This window comes from Bubalus bubalis, chromosome 13 (assembly GCF_019923935.1).
Source record: "Bubalus bubalis isolate 160015118507 breed Murrah chromosome 13, NDDB_SH_1, whole genome shotgun sequence".
NCBI classification, from domain to species: domain Eukaryota; kingdom Metazoa; phylum Chordata; class Mammalia; order Artiodactyla; family Bovidae; genus Bubalus; species Bubalus bubalis.
Genome location: NC_059169.1, coordinates 15,887,191 through 15,904,066, shown reverse-complemented (window position 1 = coordinate 15,904,066; position 16,876 = coordinate 15,887,191). Strand labels below are relative to the sequence as shown.

Here is a 16,876-nt window from a genome sequence, read left to right as displayed (position 1 = left end):
GCTGCTGCTAAGTCGCGTCAGTCGTGTCTGACTCTGTGCGACCCCATAGACGGCAGCCCACCAGGCTCTGCCGTCCCTGGGATTCTCCAGGCAAGAACACTGGAGTGGGTTGCCATTTCCTTCTCCAATGCATGAAAGTGAAAAGGGAAAGTGAAGTCGCTCGGTCATATCCGACTCTTCGTGACCCCATGGACTGTAGCCCACCAGGCTCCTCCATCCATGGGATTTTCCAGGCAAGAGTACTGGAGTGGGGTGCCATCGCCTTCTCCACAGTAAACAGCAGCTGCCCCTTATTGTATTGTGTGGCGGGATGTATTTTTATTTAACTATCACATTTAATTTTGGGGGGTATATGAAAATTTATTACTATCATGCTTTCATCATCCAAATTCATGATCTTGGTCTTTCTTCTTGCCTTTGTATAAGGCCAAAAGAGAGACACTAGCTACTTTGACAACCTAAAGCAAATTCCAGGAATGTCACCAATAGCATGACCTTTACAACCAAATCCAGCAACCAGAATATCATCACTTTCCTCAATACAGTTTAAGCAACCATCACTGGGTACAAAGGCTGTGATTTTTTGCCATTCTTGGTGAGCTGAACCCTGACACATTTCCTGATGGCAGAATTTGGTTGTTTGGCTTCAACCCCTAGTTTTTCAAGCACAATTCCCTTCTCATGAGAAGCACCTCCAAAGGGGTTGGCCCTCAGGGCTGTGCCCAAATGGGCTTTCTTGTACTATTTATCATGCCGATTCTGGGCTCGTCGGTGGCTACAGAGATTCCTGGCAGTATGAAGACCATGGCACTTGCCTATCCTGCCAGTGTCACAGGCCTGAACATAAGACTATCACATTTAATTTTAACGTAAGCTCAGAGAATATTAGGAGCCCCATCTTACAAAGCTTAAGGACCTTGATCAATGTCATAAACTCGTAACTGACAAGATGCAGCCTCTGAGCCCAGGCAGGTGTGACCACACAGTCTGTCCCAGCTCCTCCAGTGTACCGTAGGACCAGGAGGTCTCCCTGCCCAAAGACCTGCTCAGCGGCTTCAGCCTGACTCCCTTGGTGGGTCTGTGTGATCCCTCTAGGTGCCCGCAGCCCCTTTGCTCTTACTGCCCCTGACTCGGGTCCTTCCTTCTGCAGGGCAGCCCCCAAGAGCCTCATGGTTGGCAGAAAGACACTCTTGTCCCATTCTAGAAGCTTCTCCTTACATCTAGCTCCCGGGGGTGGGGTCAGGCCAGGTTGTGAGTAGAATCATGAGAGAAGCAAGAAGGTGTGAGCTCCTGGCAGCACATTCCTCTGACCTGGAACCTCCCTCTTCTGATGCTTCCCACCCTTGGGACAGCTCTTCTCCATGCCCCTCCCCGCTCCATTACAAGTGCTCCTGTAGCTCTGCTGTGGATCAGAGTCACCAGGGGAGGGGTCAGAATTCAGGTTCCTGGGCTCCAGCCCCAAAGATCTGATCCAGGTTGTTACACAAGTGGGGCCTGGGAATTTGAATTTTTAACCAACAACCCAGTGGGTTTTTATGGAGGGGGTCCTCTGAACACACTTTGAGAAGCATTTAACACACCTGTCACTCACATCTGTGGTCCCTGGTCAAGAGTATAAATGAAGCCCATACTACATGCTTAAATATTTAAAAGTTATAAATCAGTCAAACAAAATTGTCAAGTACACCTTCCTAACTATTAATAACTGGCAGAATTGGATTTTGGGCACAGCTCAAAATTTTGAGCTGGGAGCAGGGGTTCTAGGGTCCAGGTGCTCAGAGCAGGGCCTGGGAGCTGCAGGGGGTGCTCCAGGTGGCCACAGCTCCTTGTCCTCTCTGGCGTGGAGGGTGCAACCACAGGATGACCCGAGCAGGGCCTCTAAACCAGTGCTTCTCAAACTGTAATGTGAGCAGGACTCACCTGGGATCTGGAGATTCTGAGTCAGTAGGTCTAGAGTACAGACAAGATTCCATGTTCCTAACAGCCTTCCAGACCAAGCCAGTGCTGCTGGCTCATGCTTCAATAGCAGAGCCCTAGGGCAGGGTGGGCAGAGTTTTCCTGTAAACAGGAAGTCAAAACATGTCCAGGCTTTGCGGGCCATATGGTCTCTGCTCAGAAAAACGTCTACTTCTGCCTAATTGACCACACTAATGCCTTTGACTGTGGATCACAACAAACTGTGGAAAGTTATTAAAGATGTGAGTACCAGACCACCTTACCTGTCTCCTGAGAAACCTACACGCAGGTTAAGAAGCAAGAGTTAGAACCAGACATGGAACCACTGCCTGGGTCAAAATTGGGAAGAGGAAAGAAAAGACTGTACATTGTCACCCTGTTTATTTAACTTATATGAAAAACAATGTATGTATATGTATAACTGAATCACTGCTGAATAGCATAAATTAACACAACATTGTAAATCAGTTATGCTTAAGCAAGAAAAAAATTCCAAGGGTGTCAGTAGGTTCATTATTAGTAATGTTTACTCTGCTTAGTCTGGTGTTTGCCAGATTTTTCCACTTTAAAAATACAACTCTTCCCTAAAGAATTAATCAAGGAAGATACTTTGAGTCTATGAAAATGCCATGCCTCCCCCAACCCCCAAACATTCATGGTATATTCAGCCAATGATGAATTTTGTCTGAATTATTTATGACGGCTGCCATATGATACTTTTCTGTCAGCCTGTCTACATTTGTGAGTTGGTATTCTATTGCAAAAAAGAGCTTACCCTTCCTCCTGTCTATTTTATGTCTTATCAGAATCAGTATAAACTCATGGATTTATAAATATTTTATAGTTGTAAAAGATAGGGTTTAAAAACCTTCAGTCCTCTGTTTATCATTACTTACTTACAATATTTCTAATGTAATATAAAATCCATCTCAGAGATTCATTTTTTGTCTATGTATTCTGCAAAATTTAATTTTAAAAGTATTTTTTACATAATATCCTCCATAATTAAATATGATTAGCTTTTGAATTAAACACTGCTTTGGAATACCCAAAGCTTTCACCAATTGGAATGGATAATTGTGAGCATGTTTGCTAAGTGAAGAGTGAATTTAGTCAGAACCATCCAAAGTAAACTTTGTGTAAAATATGTTCAGTATATCTAAAATCTTAATCTTTGTTCTTCTTAAAAAATCACACAATCCCAATTTTGACTCCTAAGAGAAGTCATCTGGGCCTGGAGTATAGACGGAGGTCTCACTGAACTCAGGCATGTCATTCCTTCTAGTAATGTTATTTTTTAGTTCTAAATTCAAAAAAAAATATGTATTTCTCCCAGCTTTCAGCACACATTGCTGTTTTAGTTTTGGGGGAAAATTTCTTTTCCTTACTACATTAGGTTTAAAAAACAAAAGCTCAGTTAATCCACATTCTTTCTGTTTTTAAAGGAAAATTAACAGCTTACACATAAAACCTTGTGTTTAAAAAACTCTGAAGGCCTTAAAGTGGTCTATTGTGTTTCCAGGGACCTTCTTCAACATTAGGACTATGCTGCTGATTCAAGAATAGCATCAGTATAAATATAAGCATAGTATTGTTTTTAGATTAAAAAAGAAAAGAAAAAACCCTCCAAACTTGAACAGGAATTCATTTCTAACTTTTTAATGCTATTAAAAATATTGATAATGTATAATAGGGCCTTTTGGAAGCCTGTGTGGTCTAATTTTGAACATAAATATGATGGTAACAATTAATAAAGAGGGCAGTGCTGTAGAGGGTAGTACTGATGGGGCGCTAATCACAAATCCAGCATAGTTCAAAAGCAGTGTTTCTCACCTGTCTGGGGTTAAGAATCAGTTTTATGTAATTTTACATTTTCAGACCATTGAAACCTAATCAATGATCCACTGAGCACGGCTAGTGCTCAGCTCAGTCGTGGGCACCTTCCCTCTGCAAGTGCAACAGTCACACTGGTCTCTGGGCTGTTCAGGATCCCACCCCTCCTGAGAGTAGATGTCACAGCAATGACAGATGGCTGCACATGTCTAGTTTTCTTGATTTTCCTGTACTTATTTCTAACATAGTTACAAACAGGCCATAGACTGGCCCTAGCCCACAGGCCATGCTGTGGTATCACCGTCACAGTTACCTTTGCAACAACCCTCTGAGAATTGTACTAAACTCACTTCCACTATCAAAGAAACTAAGACACAGTGGGCTTCCTAATCTTAAGAGCCCACAATTAGCACATAGCAGATTTATAAGCAATCCCAGTCAGCACCCAGAGGAACCAGTAATTGTCCCTGAAAGCCTGATTCAAGAGCATGTGCTCCTCATGTGCATATTTCATTTTTATATGTGAAGGAGGAACAGTTTGGTTTAGGCCATTAAATGAGGACCTCGTCAAACACATCTTCTACAGTCTACAAACCTCTTTCATCCACATCCATCTTGCTCTCCTCTCCTGGTAATTAGGAATCACCGAGGTTAATGCAGATGACACCACCCTTATGGCAGAAAGTGAAGAGGAACTAAAAAGCCTCTTGATGAAAGTGAAAGAGGAGAGTGAAAAAGTTGGCTTAAAGCTCAACATTCAGAAAACGAAGATTATGGCATCTGGTCTTCATGGGAAATAGATGGGGAAACAGTGGAAACAGTGGCAGACTTTATTTTTAGGGGCTCCAAAATCACTGCAGATGGTGATTGCAGCCATGAAATTAAAATATGCTTACTCCTTAGAAGGAAAGTTATGACCAACCTAGATAGCATATTCAAAAGCAGAGACATTACTTTGCCAACAAAGGTCCATCTAGTCAAGCCTATGGTTTTTCCTGTGGTCATGTATGGATGTGAGAGTTGGACTGTGAAGAAAGCTGAGTGCCAAAGGATTGATGCTTTTGAACTGTGGTGTTGGAGAAGACTCTTGAGAGTCTCTTAGACTGCAAGGAGATCTAATCATTCCATTCTAAAGGAGATCAGTCCTGGGTGTTCTTTGGAAAGAATGATGCTAAAGCTGAAACTCCAGTACTTTGGCCACCTCATGCGAAGAGTTGACTCATTGGAAAAGTCTCTGATGCTGGAAGGGATTGGGGGCAGGAGGAGAAGGGGACGACAGAGGATGAGATGGCTGGATGGCATCACCGAGTTGATGGATGTGAGTTTGAGTAAACTCTGGGAGTTGGAGATGGACAGGGAGGCCTGGCGTGCTGTGATTCATGGGGTCAGAAAGAGTTGGACATGACTGAGCAACTGAACTGAACTGAAGGTTAATAATTCCACCTTGTGTCTTTGGATGCTCTTGGGCCATCCATTGTCCCAACCAAAGAACAGAAGTACAGAAACTATATTCATTTCCCAGATGAAGCTGAGATTCAGAGGTTGAGACACTTACCCAAGCATGTAACTATGGCTACATGGCTATGGGGTGCCCAGAGCCCATTTTGTCAAGGATGGTGTCAGTTTATTTTCCTGGCACATTGGCTGGTTATTGCTTTCCTTTCACTCTCAAGTGTCCCACTCTGGATAGTACATTCTTCGGGTGCTCACACTGCTAGTGAGTAGTAGAGAAAGAACTGGTTTGCAGATCTGTGACTGACTGACTCCAAAACCAGGGCTTTCTGTTATCCCAACTACCTATTAAAAGTTCAAAATTATGAAGCTGAGAAGGAAGGTTTGTTCTCAGATACCCTTCATTCATTCATTCATTCATGCATTCAGCAAACATTTATGGAGCACCTGCTATGTGACACATACTGCGCTGGGAGATGGAATTAAAAGTTAATAGGGCACAGTTTAAAGTCTTTTTCTCACTTAGTTTTATAAGAAAACAGAATGCTTATGAATACTCATAGTTAGGGCAGGTTACATAATTTATAGGACTCGGTGCAAAACGGAAAGAAAAGGGACCCTTGTTTAAAAATGAAGTATCTCAAGATGGTGACAGCAAGACACTAACCAAAGATGGTTCAGATTAACAAATGAGAGGTGGTCAGGGTATTGCAGAAATCCAGGTTACCTAGGACAAGGATTAATCTTAAGGTGACTTCCTAGCAGGGGTGACAACTGGGCTGAGCCTAGAGATGAGGCTGTCTCCTCTACATGGACCTTCTCTACTTTTTTTAGACCAAAGGGCACTGAGAAGAATCACTAAATCATCCTTTTGACTAACATGTTGGTCGCCAAGAGTTTCCCTCACAGCACAGCCTAATCACCCATGTCTGGAACTGTGACACATGCTGTTGCATAACATGGAGATGGGCTGCCCAGACCTCCCTTCAAGGACTCGTTCTCCAGTTGCTGGAAGTGCTGTAGGTGGGCAGTCTTCAGACACCAGGTCTTAAGGGGGAAGCTTCTATGCAATGTCCCATCCGTGTGGAGGTATAAATACCTGGCCACTGGACATGTCAGGATAACCCTGAAGGGCTACCTTCACTCCAGCTCTCCATGAGGTCAGTTAAGGTCGTCTGGCCAGTGATGCATCTTGATCTTTCCCTCTGCCCTATCCTGTTTATTCCCTCCTGATGCCACAAGTGTTGGTCCCAAGGGCACCCCTGATACTCATCCCAGCACTAAATTCCACTGCAGTCTGCATCCCAGAGAACCAGCCAGCAACACATGTCAGAAAACGTTCCAGTACTCAGGGAGGGCTTTTATTTGAAAATTACTGATTACACACATACTTATAACATTTTAACCCCCCCCAAATAAAATACAAAACAGGGGTAACAAGGACTTTTTGTGTGAATGTGGTTACCTTTGATTTAAAATCCATAATCAAATTTTGCCTGACCAAAATGACATTATGTTATTAATAACAAAAGTAAACTATTAGGTTGAACCACATGAATGTGCCACTGTATGGCTTATAAAAAGGCTGTAAGTTAGCTGTTCCACATGGTTCAATCTAACAGAAAAAATCAATTAGCATTTGAAATTTAGAGAACATTATACTTATGAATAACTCATGGGTAAAACATATGGTTAATGAATTAAATTAGGAATTAGAAAATATATAATACTATGGCTATTGATTAGTGGTGAGTATCAAAACTTGCAGGTTGCAGCTAAAATGGATCTTGGGGGGGGTAGTTGGCTTTATATACTTATATTACAAAAATAATGTCATTATTAACCTATTTCCAATTTAAGAATTTATAGAAAAAAACCTCAAAGTAAAGGAAAAGTTGAAGGAAAGAAAGAATGATACAATGAACTTGGGGAAAAAGAAAGAGCAGCAATCAAACAAAAAGTTGATTCTTCATAAAAAAAGAAGGCTCAAAGAAAATTAAAAAGCCAAAAGAACACAGTTAGAAATGCTGCAAAGACTAAACATATAAGATATTGTGAATAAATTTATGCCAATCAAGCTCAAAAACTCACAGGAAACAGAGCTACTCCTAGAAAAATGAAACTTATCAAAATGACTCTGCAGAAATAACACATTGAATAGGAAGCACATCATTACCAAAAGTTACTAGACAACATATTAAAAAGCAGAGACATTACTTTGCCAACAAAGGTCCGTCTAGTCAAGGCTATGGTTTTTCTAGTGGTCACGTATGGATGTGAGAGTTGGACTGTGAAGAAAGCTGAGCACCGAAGAATTGATGCTTTTGAACTGTGGTGTTGGAGAAGACGCTTGAGAGTCCCTTGGACTGCAAGGAGATCCAACCAGTCCATCCTAAAGGAAATCAGCCCTGGGTATTCATTGGAAGGACTGATGCTGAAGCTGAAATTCCAATACTTTTGCGACCTGATGCGAAGAGCTGACTTATTTGAAAAGACCCTGATGCTGGGAAAGATTGAGGGCAGGAGGAGAAGGGGATGACAGAGGATGAGATGGTCGATGGACATGAGTTTGGGTGAATCCTGGGAGTTGGTGATGGACAAGGAGGCCTGGCATGCTGCAGTTCATGGGGTTGCAAAGAGTCAAACACAACTGAGCAAGTGAACTGAACTGAACTGACCCAGACAATGATGGTTGCACAACACTGTGAATGTGATTAATGCCACTGGATTGTGTGATTAAAAATGGTTATATGGCAGATTTTATGTTATATATGGGCTTCCCTGGTGGCTCAGAGGTTAAAGCGTCTGCCTGGAATGGAGGAGACCCGGGTTTGATCCCTGGATCGGGAAGATCCCCTGGAGAAGGAAATGGCAACGCACTCCAGTACTCTTGCCTGGAGAATCCCATGGAGGGAGGAGCCTGGTAGGCTACAGTCCATGGGGTTGCAAAGAGTCATACACAACTAAAATCCTCTATCTAGAAGACAGTCTAGCACATGTCTGTTCTTCATTAGCAAATCCCCTAGAAGGGCTCCTAATTTGAGAAAGCATATTTTCTTTTCCTTCTCTCTTAGAAGGATATATAATATTGTCCTTCTGTATTTAACTATATATCTTTTTTTTTTTTGGTTGCTGCTGCTGCTGCTAAGTTACTTCAGTCATGTCCGGCTGTGTGTGACCCCATAGACGGCAGCCCACCAGGCTCCCCCGTCCCTGGGATTCTCCAGGCAAGAACACTGGAGTGGGTTGCCATTTCCTTCTCCTTTGGTTGCTTAAACTATAGTATATTGTATGTTTTTCCTATCAGGTTTCTCTGCAGTATTTTAACCAAAAGAGGTCTTTTGGTGGAAAAATGGATCCTAGTCATGTTAAAGGAAGTCGTGACACAAAACAGCAACTTTACACAGTCTTCAAGTAAACAGAATTCCTGATAAAATCAGAAAGTAATATGTAATTCTGGGAACAGTAAAAAACCATCTGTGACAACTTTGTCTCAAATCTTAGAAAATGATTTTGGCTCTGGAGTCTCTCAAGACACAAAATCTGGGACACGGCTTTTATCAGTGGCCTGTGCCTGGTAGGCTGCTGTCCACGGGGTTGCTAAGAGTTGGACACGACTGAGCGATTTCACTTTCACTTTTCACTTTCATACATTGGAGAAGGAAATGGCAACCCACTCCAGTATTCTTGCCTGGAGAATCCCAGGGATGGGGGAGCCTGGTGGGCTGCCGTCTATGGGGTTGCACAGAGTTGGACAAGACTGAAGTGACTTAGCAGCAGCAGCAGCAGCAGTGCCTTTCATTTGCATAAGAAAGAAAACATTATAACATATAAATAAATATAATAAATCCTTTTTCAAGAACTTGAAATCATTGAGTGAAGTTGGAGAAGTAACATAAAGTGTAAATATTTGTTTCTGGTGTAAAAAAAGTAGAATATAGTTTATGCAGTGCAAAACCTATTGGAAAAAAGCCTTTGGAATAGGCATGAACTCATGGGAGAGTCACAGTGTTGACTCAAAAATTGTTCAGGCTGAGGGCTGTCCACTGGAAATATTCATAACCACAAGGTTACTGTGAGTAACATCTGGCTATCTCCTTTGGAAATACACCTGAGGGAGAAAAAGACAAAATCAACATGTTTAAAAGTTTCAATGTCCTTCTCCTAAGGCAACACATTTCTAGGTTTCCTTCTTCATGTGAAGCAATCATATCACTATTGGAGGCACAGTTTTAAAAAACCAGAGCTATATTTATTTTATGGAGGAAATAGCTCCCCTAAAACTTTCAGTGGGGCTGTGTTAAATGCCAAACAACCTGTAGATCTCCTAGATTTCTGATCATTCTGATTCACAGATACGCTTTATCACTACAGTAAATTGATAAGCAAAATCATTTTACTCCCTGGAATAAATTAAAAACAGGGTAACAAACAGGATAAGAAATCTTGCACCTCAACAGGGCTTCTCATTTTCACACATAAAAGGAGCACAACAGATTCAAATGTTAATATCAGGTCATAATCTTTATATTTTAAAAACTCTGACTGACAAGAACTGAAACACTGGCATATATGTATGAATATCCTGGTGTTCAATTTGTGTGGCAAAGCAGTTATAGAGCCTATAGAAATGTGACCTGTGGATGGTGGGTCCCAAGAATGAAAAGAGAATCAAACGCTTTAACAATGACTCAGCCAAGAGACTTCTCTAAAATGGAAGATGATACCCAATAATAGGACAGATCTTTGCCAGGCCTTGGAGTTCTTGAATTCTACCAAATTCTAACTGAACTGGAAGAGATACCGGTTTTCTCAGTGTGTATAATCAGTGTATAATCAGAACACAGAGGAAGTGAAGTGCTGTCAAGATCCACAATCATCAATTTTCAGTAGCTGTATTGTATATCTCAGTTCCTTAACAGATGCACATAACAAAATAATGTCAGGGCTTGTGAAGCCTTATCTCTGAATGTGTTTGGGCAAAAAAGGACTTCAAGTGTAACTCTTTATCCTCAAAGAAGAATGTGAAAAGTTTCATTTGAGTTTTTAAAATGGAAAATATATCGTCTATCAGAGGCTGACTTGTGTCACAAACTGGGTTGCTTAGACATATGATTCAGATCTCTTTTATAAAACCTGACTGCAAGTGCATTTGTGGATGCTGTAAACAAAGTTATTGTGAGAGAGAATCACACACGAAACAGAAAAGCACTAGGACACCTACCTTCATAGTAAGTGCACTTCCTTACTCTCTTGCTGCTAACATAACCTGCTACCCCCAAACAGCTCTGCATAGGAAATACTATATATTTAAATGTCACTTAAGGAGAAAAATAAACCCTCCAAGAATGCTTGAGCCTCACTGGCTGAAATCTGAAGCTATTTCCATTGTAACGGAAGCATTTAAAAATAAAGCTTCTGGTGGGGGTTGGGAGGGGGCGTTAATTGCATACCATCACCCTCCTCCATTTTATTAAGCTAGTTATATTTTGTGATTATATCCTTATGTACTTTTTTGGTGAAAATCAAAAGGAAAAAAGAAAATTAATTTCATTTTCTACTGCTTGATATTCTTTCTAAAATTACCTGGTTCCTTTCTTTATAACCCTTCTCAATATAATTTTTATAAAGAAAAATATTATTTTTAGCAACTTTTAACTGAAAAGGACTTTGCTTCATGGTCTGAAATACCTGAACTGAATACTGAAAGGAACTTCAGTGGCTGGGGATCCCTGATTTAGAGTCTCTAAAGCTATCTAGCAGAACATATTAAGAAGAGGTGGCAAGAAACACAGAAGAACTGTATAAAAAAGATCTTCATGACCCAGAAAATAATGATGGTGTGATCACTCACACTCACCTAGAGCCAGACATCCTGGAATGTGAAGTCAAGTGGGCCTTAGGAAGCATCACTATGAACAAAGCTAGTGGAGGTGATGGAATTCCAGTTGAGCTATTTCAGATCCTGAAAGATGATACTGTGAAAGTGCTGCACTCAATATGCCAGCAAATTTGGAAAACTCAGCAGTGGCCACAGGACTGGAAAAGGTCAGTTTTTATTCCAATCCCAAAGAAAGGCAATGCCAAAGATTGCTCAAACTACCACACAATTGCACTCATTTCACACGCTAGTAAAGTAATGCTCAAAATTCTCCAAGCCAGGCTTCAGCAATACATGAACCATGAACTTTCAAATGTTCAAGCTGGTTTTAGAAAAGGCAGAGGAACCAGAGATCAAATTACCAACATCCACTGGATCATGGAAAAAGCAAGACAGTTGCAGAAAAACATCTGTTGCTGCTTTATTGACTATGCCAAAGCCTTTGACTGTGTGGATCACAATAAACTGTGGAAAATTCTGGAAGAGATGGGAATACCAGACCACCTGACCTGTCTCTTCAGAAACCTATATGCAGGTCAGGAAGTAACAGTTAGAACTGGACGTGGAACAACAGACTGGTTCCAAATAGGAAAAGGAGTATGTCAAGGCTGTATATTGTCACCCTGCTTATTTAACTTATATGCAGAGTACATCATGAGAAACGCTGGGCTAGAGGAAGCACAAGCTAGAATCAAGTTTGCCGAGAGAAATATCAATAACCTCAGATATGCAGATGACACCACCCTTATGGCAGAAATTAAAGAAGAACTAAAGAGCCTCTTGATGAAAGTGAAAGAGGAGAGTGAAAAAGTTGGCTTAAAGCTCAACATTCAGAAAACTAAGATCATGGCATCCAGTCCCATCACTTTATGGCAAATAGATTGGGAAACAGTGACAGACTATTTTGGGGGGGCTCCAAAATCGCTGCAGATATTGATTGCAGCCATGAAATTAAAAGATTCTTCCTCCTTGGAAGGAAAGTTATGACCAACCTAGACAGCATACTGAAAAGCAGAGAGATTACTTTGTCAATAAAGGTCCATCTAGTCAAGCCTATGGTTTTTCCAGTAGTCATGTATGGATGTGAGAGTTGGACTATAAAGAAAGCTGAGCACTGAAGAATTGATGCTTTTGAACTGTGGTGTTGGAGAAGACGCTTGAGAGTCCCTTGGACTGCAAGGAGATCCAACCAGTCCATCCTAAAGGAGATCAGTCCTGGGTGTTCATTGGAAGGACTGATGTTGAAGCTGAATCTCCAATACGTTGGCCACCTGATGCAAAGAGCTGAGTCATTTGAAAAGACCCTGATTCTGGGAAAGATTGAGGGTAGAAGGAGAAGGGGATGACAGAAGATGAGATAGTTGGATGGCATCACCCACTCAATGGACATGGGTTTGGGTGGACTCTGGGAGTTGGTAATGGACAGGGAGGCCTGGTGTGTTGCAGTCATTGGGGTCACAAAGAATTGGACACAACTGAGTGACTGAACTGAACTTAAAGCTTTCTAGAAGAACTATATTTGTTTTATTACTGGGAGACAAGGCTTCTGTCTACAGTCTTTTTAAAAATGATCCCACTTTCACACCGTAAAACCCTATATTCTCAAAGCACTTAATCATCTGCTCTCTCATTTGATCCTTGTAATAACTGTGAAGAAGTTGGCAGGGCTGTAATCCCTTCTCTACACACAGGTGAGGACCTGAGGCTCAGGGACCTTGGGGACACAAGACCACGTGGATGCTAAGTGCCTCCTCCACCTATTCAAACTGGTCCAGGCTCCTAGAGCTAGCATATTAGGATTTTATAACTTCTGGTTGTATTAGGTGATTTCATGAATAGACAACAAGACAGCTCTGTTACACACTGGGAGCAAAGAAACTTCAGAAAACCTCAACCAGGTCTGCTTCATCACGGAACAGAATGAATGGAAGGCATTTATCCTCTATTATGGGCTGAACTGTCCCATCCAATTTTACATGTTGAAGTCCTAAATCCCCCAGTACCTCAGAATATGACTATTTGGAGACAGGGTCTTTAAAGAGGCAATAAAGTTAACATGAAGTCATACAGGTGGGTCCTAATCTAATAGACTGGGGTTCTTATAAGAATAGATCAGGACACAGACACACAGAGAGGGAAGGACAAAGAGAGAAGGTGGCATCTCCAAGCCAAGGAGAGCGTCCTCAGAGGAAACCAACCCTGCCGACACCTTGACCTGAGACTTGCAGCCTCCAGGGATGTGAGGAAATAAGTTTCTGTTGAGTCACCTACTCTGTGGTACTTTGCATGGCGGTCCTAGCAAACTAATGTACCCTTCAGCTTTATGTATCTAAAAGGTACTTTCTCTGCTATTTCATGGATCATCTAAAGGGGTTAATCAAACAGTGATCAGCTCACCTGAACTGTGTGCTTAAAAAAATAAGACTTGGAAGCACCTTCCCCCAGATGTTGGGTTTTCTTTTAATATGAATGAATTCTGCTCTATTAGAGTGAAAACGTTGTTGACTTAGCCTAATGCTCCCAGGGTTACAGCTCTCAACAATGCATTGGTATCTGATGCTTGCACATTCAAAAAACTGATAATCTGACAGCTCACCTAAGATGATGCAGAGGATGCAGAAATAATGCCAAGAAGATATTCAACTGGGATGAGAATCAAGAAATGTATTTCTTTCCTTAGAGGTGATCTGACCCAGCAGCAGGACTGGAATCCAAGACTGAGGTCCTGCCACTCTGTGAACTTGGGTGATGTCCCCACATTGGCTACCACATGAAAGGAGCAGTGTTCTCAGACATGACACAGAACACAGTACCTAGGGTAGCTCTCAGCCTCCCCAAGCATTTGCCCCTCTGTGCTCCCCAGACCAGCTTTGTGACCTTAGGTGAGTCCTGGACCCACTCTCCTCATCCATGACATGGATAAAAATGGACCTTCATGAGATTACATGAAATTATAATGTGAGAACAATATAAAATGAATTATAAAGAACTATACAAATGTAACTTATCATTAGTATCGTTAGAGTAGGTGCAGGATTATTAGGCCAGGAATCACAAGATTTCTAATTCTATGATCTAAGTCTGCTTCCAGGTGTATGTTACACTTGATTTAAGACATTCACTGAAAGAACAGATTTCTAATTCTGAGTCTGCTGCAAATTAGCTTAACATCAGTCTCATACATAGGGCCACGTTCCTTCTAAGGGCCTTAGTTTCCTCACCTGTAAAATGAAGGTGTTGAATCCTATTACCTTATATGATCTGGACTGATCTAAAATTCTGTGATCTATTTCTCATTACTCAATGTCTAGATAAAATATAATGATAGCATAGGCTTTAAATGAAGACTGTGGCACATAGGTGGGTACATCTCTTTTTGATATGAAATGCCTGAGGTCAAAAGAGCAAAAGGGTTTTGGAGATTCCTGGGTCTCTAGGAATCTCTAGGTCTTAGGAGGGAAGGTCTGACTGGGAGACTTCTAGTAGATGAAAGCATTCTGTGAATTTCAGGCATAAAAATCATAGAATTCTTTGTTCAACTTCTCAAGATTTGCACACAATATAGTACTTATATGAAAAGTTCAGAACACAGATTTCCTTTGTTTCTAAACCTAGGTATGAACTCTAACTCCACAGCTCTTCAGCCTGCTCTGTGACCCAGGCAATTTCCTATCCTATGAGCAGTGGAAGGTCCTGCTCTGCATTTCCTCTATTTCTAAGGAGGATTGAGAAGAGACAGTGACAGAGGGAACTTAGACCACATTTTAGATAAATCTTTCATATAGAAGTACTTAAGATACTGGGACTTGTTTTCTTTAAGACGTATTTTAAATACTACACTAGTAATTATTCTACCCACAAGTGAAAATCTGGGACATGCAGAAAAGCATGAAGAAGGGAAAATACACCCTTAATTTAATACCCAGAAATAAATTTTCAATGGGTAAGCCTATAGCATGCATCTGGAAGCCTCATCCCACCATGAACAACAAATGTCAAGGGGTAAGAATACCAAACCTTTCTTTCCTCCCTCTATCTTCTCATCAACCCACTCCCGCCTTGTTCCAGAAAGAATTACAGGCAGCTGTATGACAATGGCTAAGTCTCTTAAACCAGACTTCAGTTACCATCTCACCTTTTTTAGGAAGGTGTCACGTGACCTGAATGTTACCCATTGAGAACCTTCCTCACACCACGTACAGTGCATTACACACCCCATCTCGGAGAAAGTGCTTTGTAAACCTTCAAGCACCATTCTGACTATAGAGTTAAGGTATTGTGAGTTCTTGATTTGTCCTGATGACAATTTCACCTTCTAGAAGGTACAGGAAGCATAGAGGGGGAAACTGGACCTAATTCTAAACAACAAGTAATTAGGGATAAAGTGATAATATCAGGTAGATGTTTTCCTTACAGATTAGAAAACAGAAGAGAGCTATACCTTTCCCTGGTAGATCTTCCTAGAGCCAAAATATTCTAAACTGTTTTCCCTTAAACTCTTGAATTTCCTGGATATTCCTTGATAGCACTTTTAATACAAATGTGCTGAGCACCAATCAGAATGAATGTGAAGGGTTTGCAAAATGACTTTTCTGTGCTTTATGAGAATTTGAACCCGGAGTCCAAACTGCGGAAAGTCCAATCTGACATCTCTCTCTCAGGTGCGTTTGTGCACACACAGAGGAGCACACACATCCACCCCACCCCCAAATCTGCTGCAGAATCTTGGCAGACCTGCCTTCAACCTGACATGTGTTAAGACCCAACCATGAGACTTCCTCTGTGGAGACTTATAAGGGGACAGAGTGCTTGTTATCAGACCACCAGTGGAGATTGTGAAGACTGAACCCTGGAGACAAACTTTAATTACAACTCCCCGCAGCGAGCTCACCTATTTCGCCCTTTCAGTGAGGGCAGTGACCTGAGCTTGACCCAGTTGTTGCACCATCTTGTAAAATAGGCTGTTTTCATTCTGCAGCAAATTATGTGGCTCTCCAGCTTCTCTATATATTCCTGAATCCAAAACCTGTTAACAGCAGAAAGAAATCCATTAGCACACAATATCTCTCAGTACCATATTATAGCCCAGACAATATTTCAAAAAGGGGCAGGACAGGGAGAATAGACAGACTCTGTGTGGGTGGTAGGACTGCCTGGTGTTTAAATGGTCTGATTACTGTTTTACTGGGCAAAGGCCTCACCTGACTTTTAATATTACAATATTATTGGAAAGGAGGAAAATGAGTTTTACACTAGGATTACTGGCACTCTGTAGCATCTTATATTCTGCCCGGGGTATTTGGGGTTGTTATCATTAGTTAGTGCTTTTAGCTCTCAGGCTGTGAGCTTTGAGGAAATTTATACAGATACACAGAGTTGGGAAATATCTTGATTGCAGAAAATGAAGCTGCATTTATCTAAAAAGTAGGGTGACGTCATACAAACCAGAGGGCAGAGCCCTGGCCACAAATTAATTGTCAAGTTGATTTGAGAATCTGAGCAGTATTTAGGGAAAAATGAAAACACTTTCAGAATTTCTTTAGGGCTCTGGATTATGTCAGCTGCTGAGAGGAACAGAATCCCTTGTCTGAGAGGCTGAGATGCTTCTAGAAGTTGGCTGTGGTTGTGGTTTGTTCTGAGAGTGGAAGGCTGGCAAAAAGAGCTGGTATAGAAGCAGCTTTTACAGAATTGCTCTGCACAGAAAAAATCTCTAGAAATCCAGTTTTGTCTTTGGTAAGACTAAAGAAGCAAGTA

General features: G+C 41.4%; 1 protein-coding gene and 1 pseudogene across 1 annotated transcript in view; both read right to left on the bottom strand.

Annotated features, from left to right (window-relative positions):
- Positions 1-284: 284 nt before the first annotated feature.
- Positions 285-1,171, bottom strand: LOC102408720 (annotated as a pseudogene).
- A 7,833-nt stretch (positions 1,172-9,004) lies between these two features.
- Positions 9,005-16,876, bottom strand: part of LOC123328868 (ATP-binding cassette sub-family C member 4) — a gene marked incomplete in the record, with an annotated part of 1,148,417 nt that continues 1,140,545 nt past the window's right edge. Inside the window, 2 exon segments of the mRNA XM_045162484.1 lie at positions 9,005-9,352; positions 16,014-16,148. Of these exon segments, the coding sequence (XP_045018419.1) occupies positions 9,245-9,352; positions 16,014-16,148 (243 nt within the window).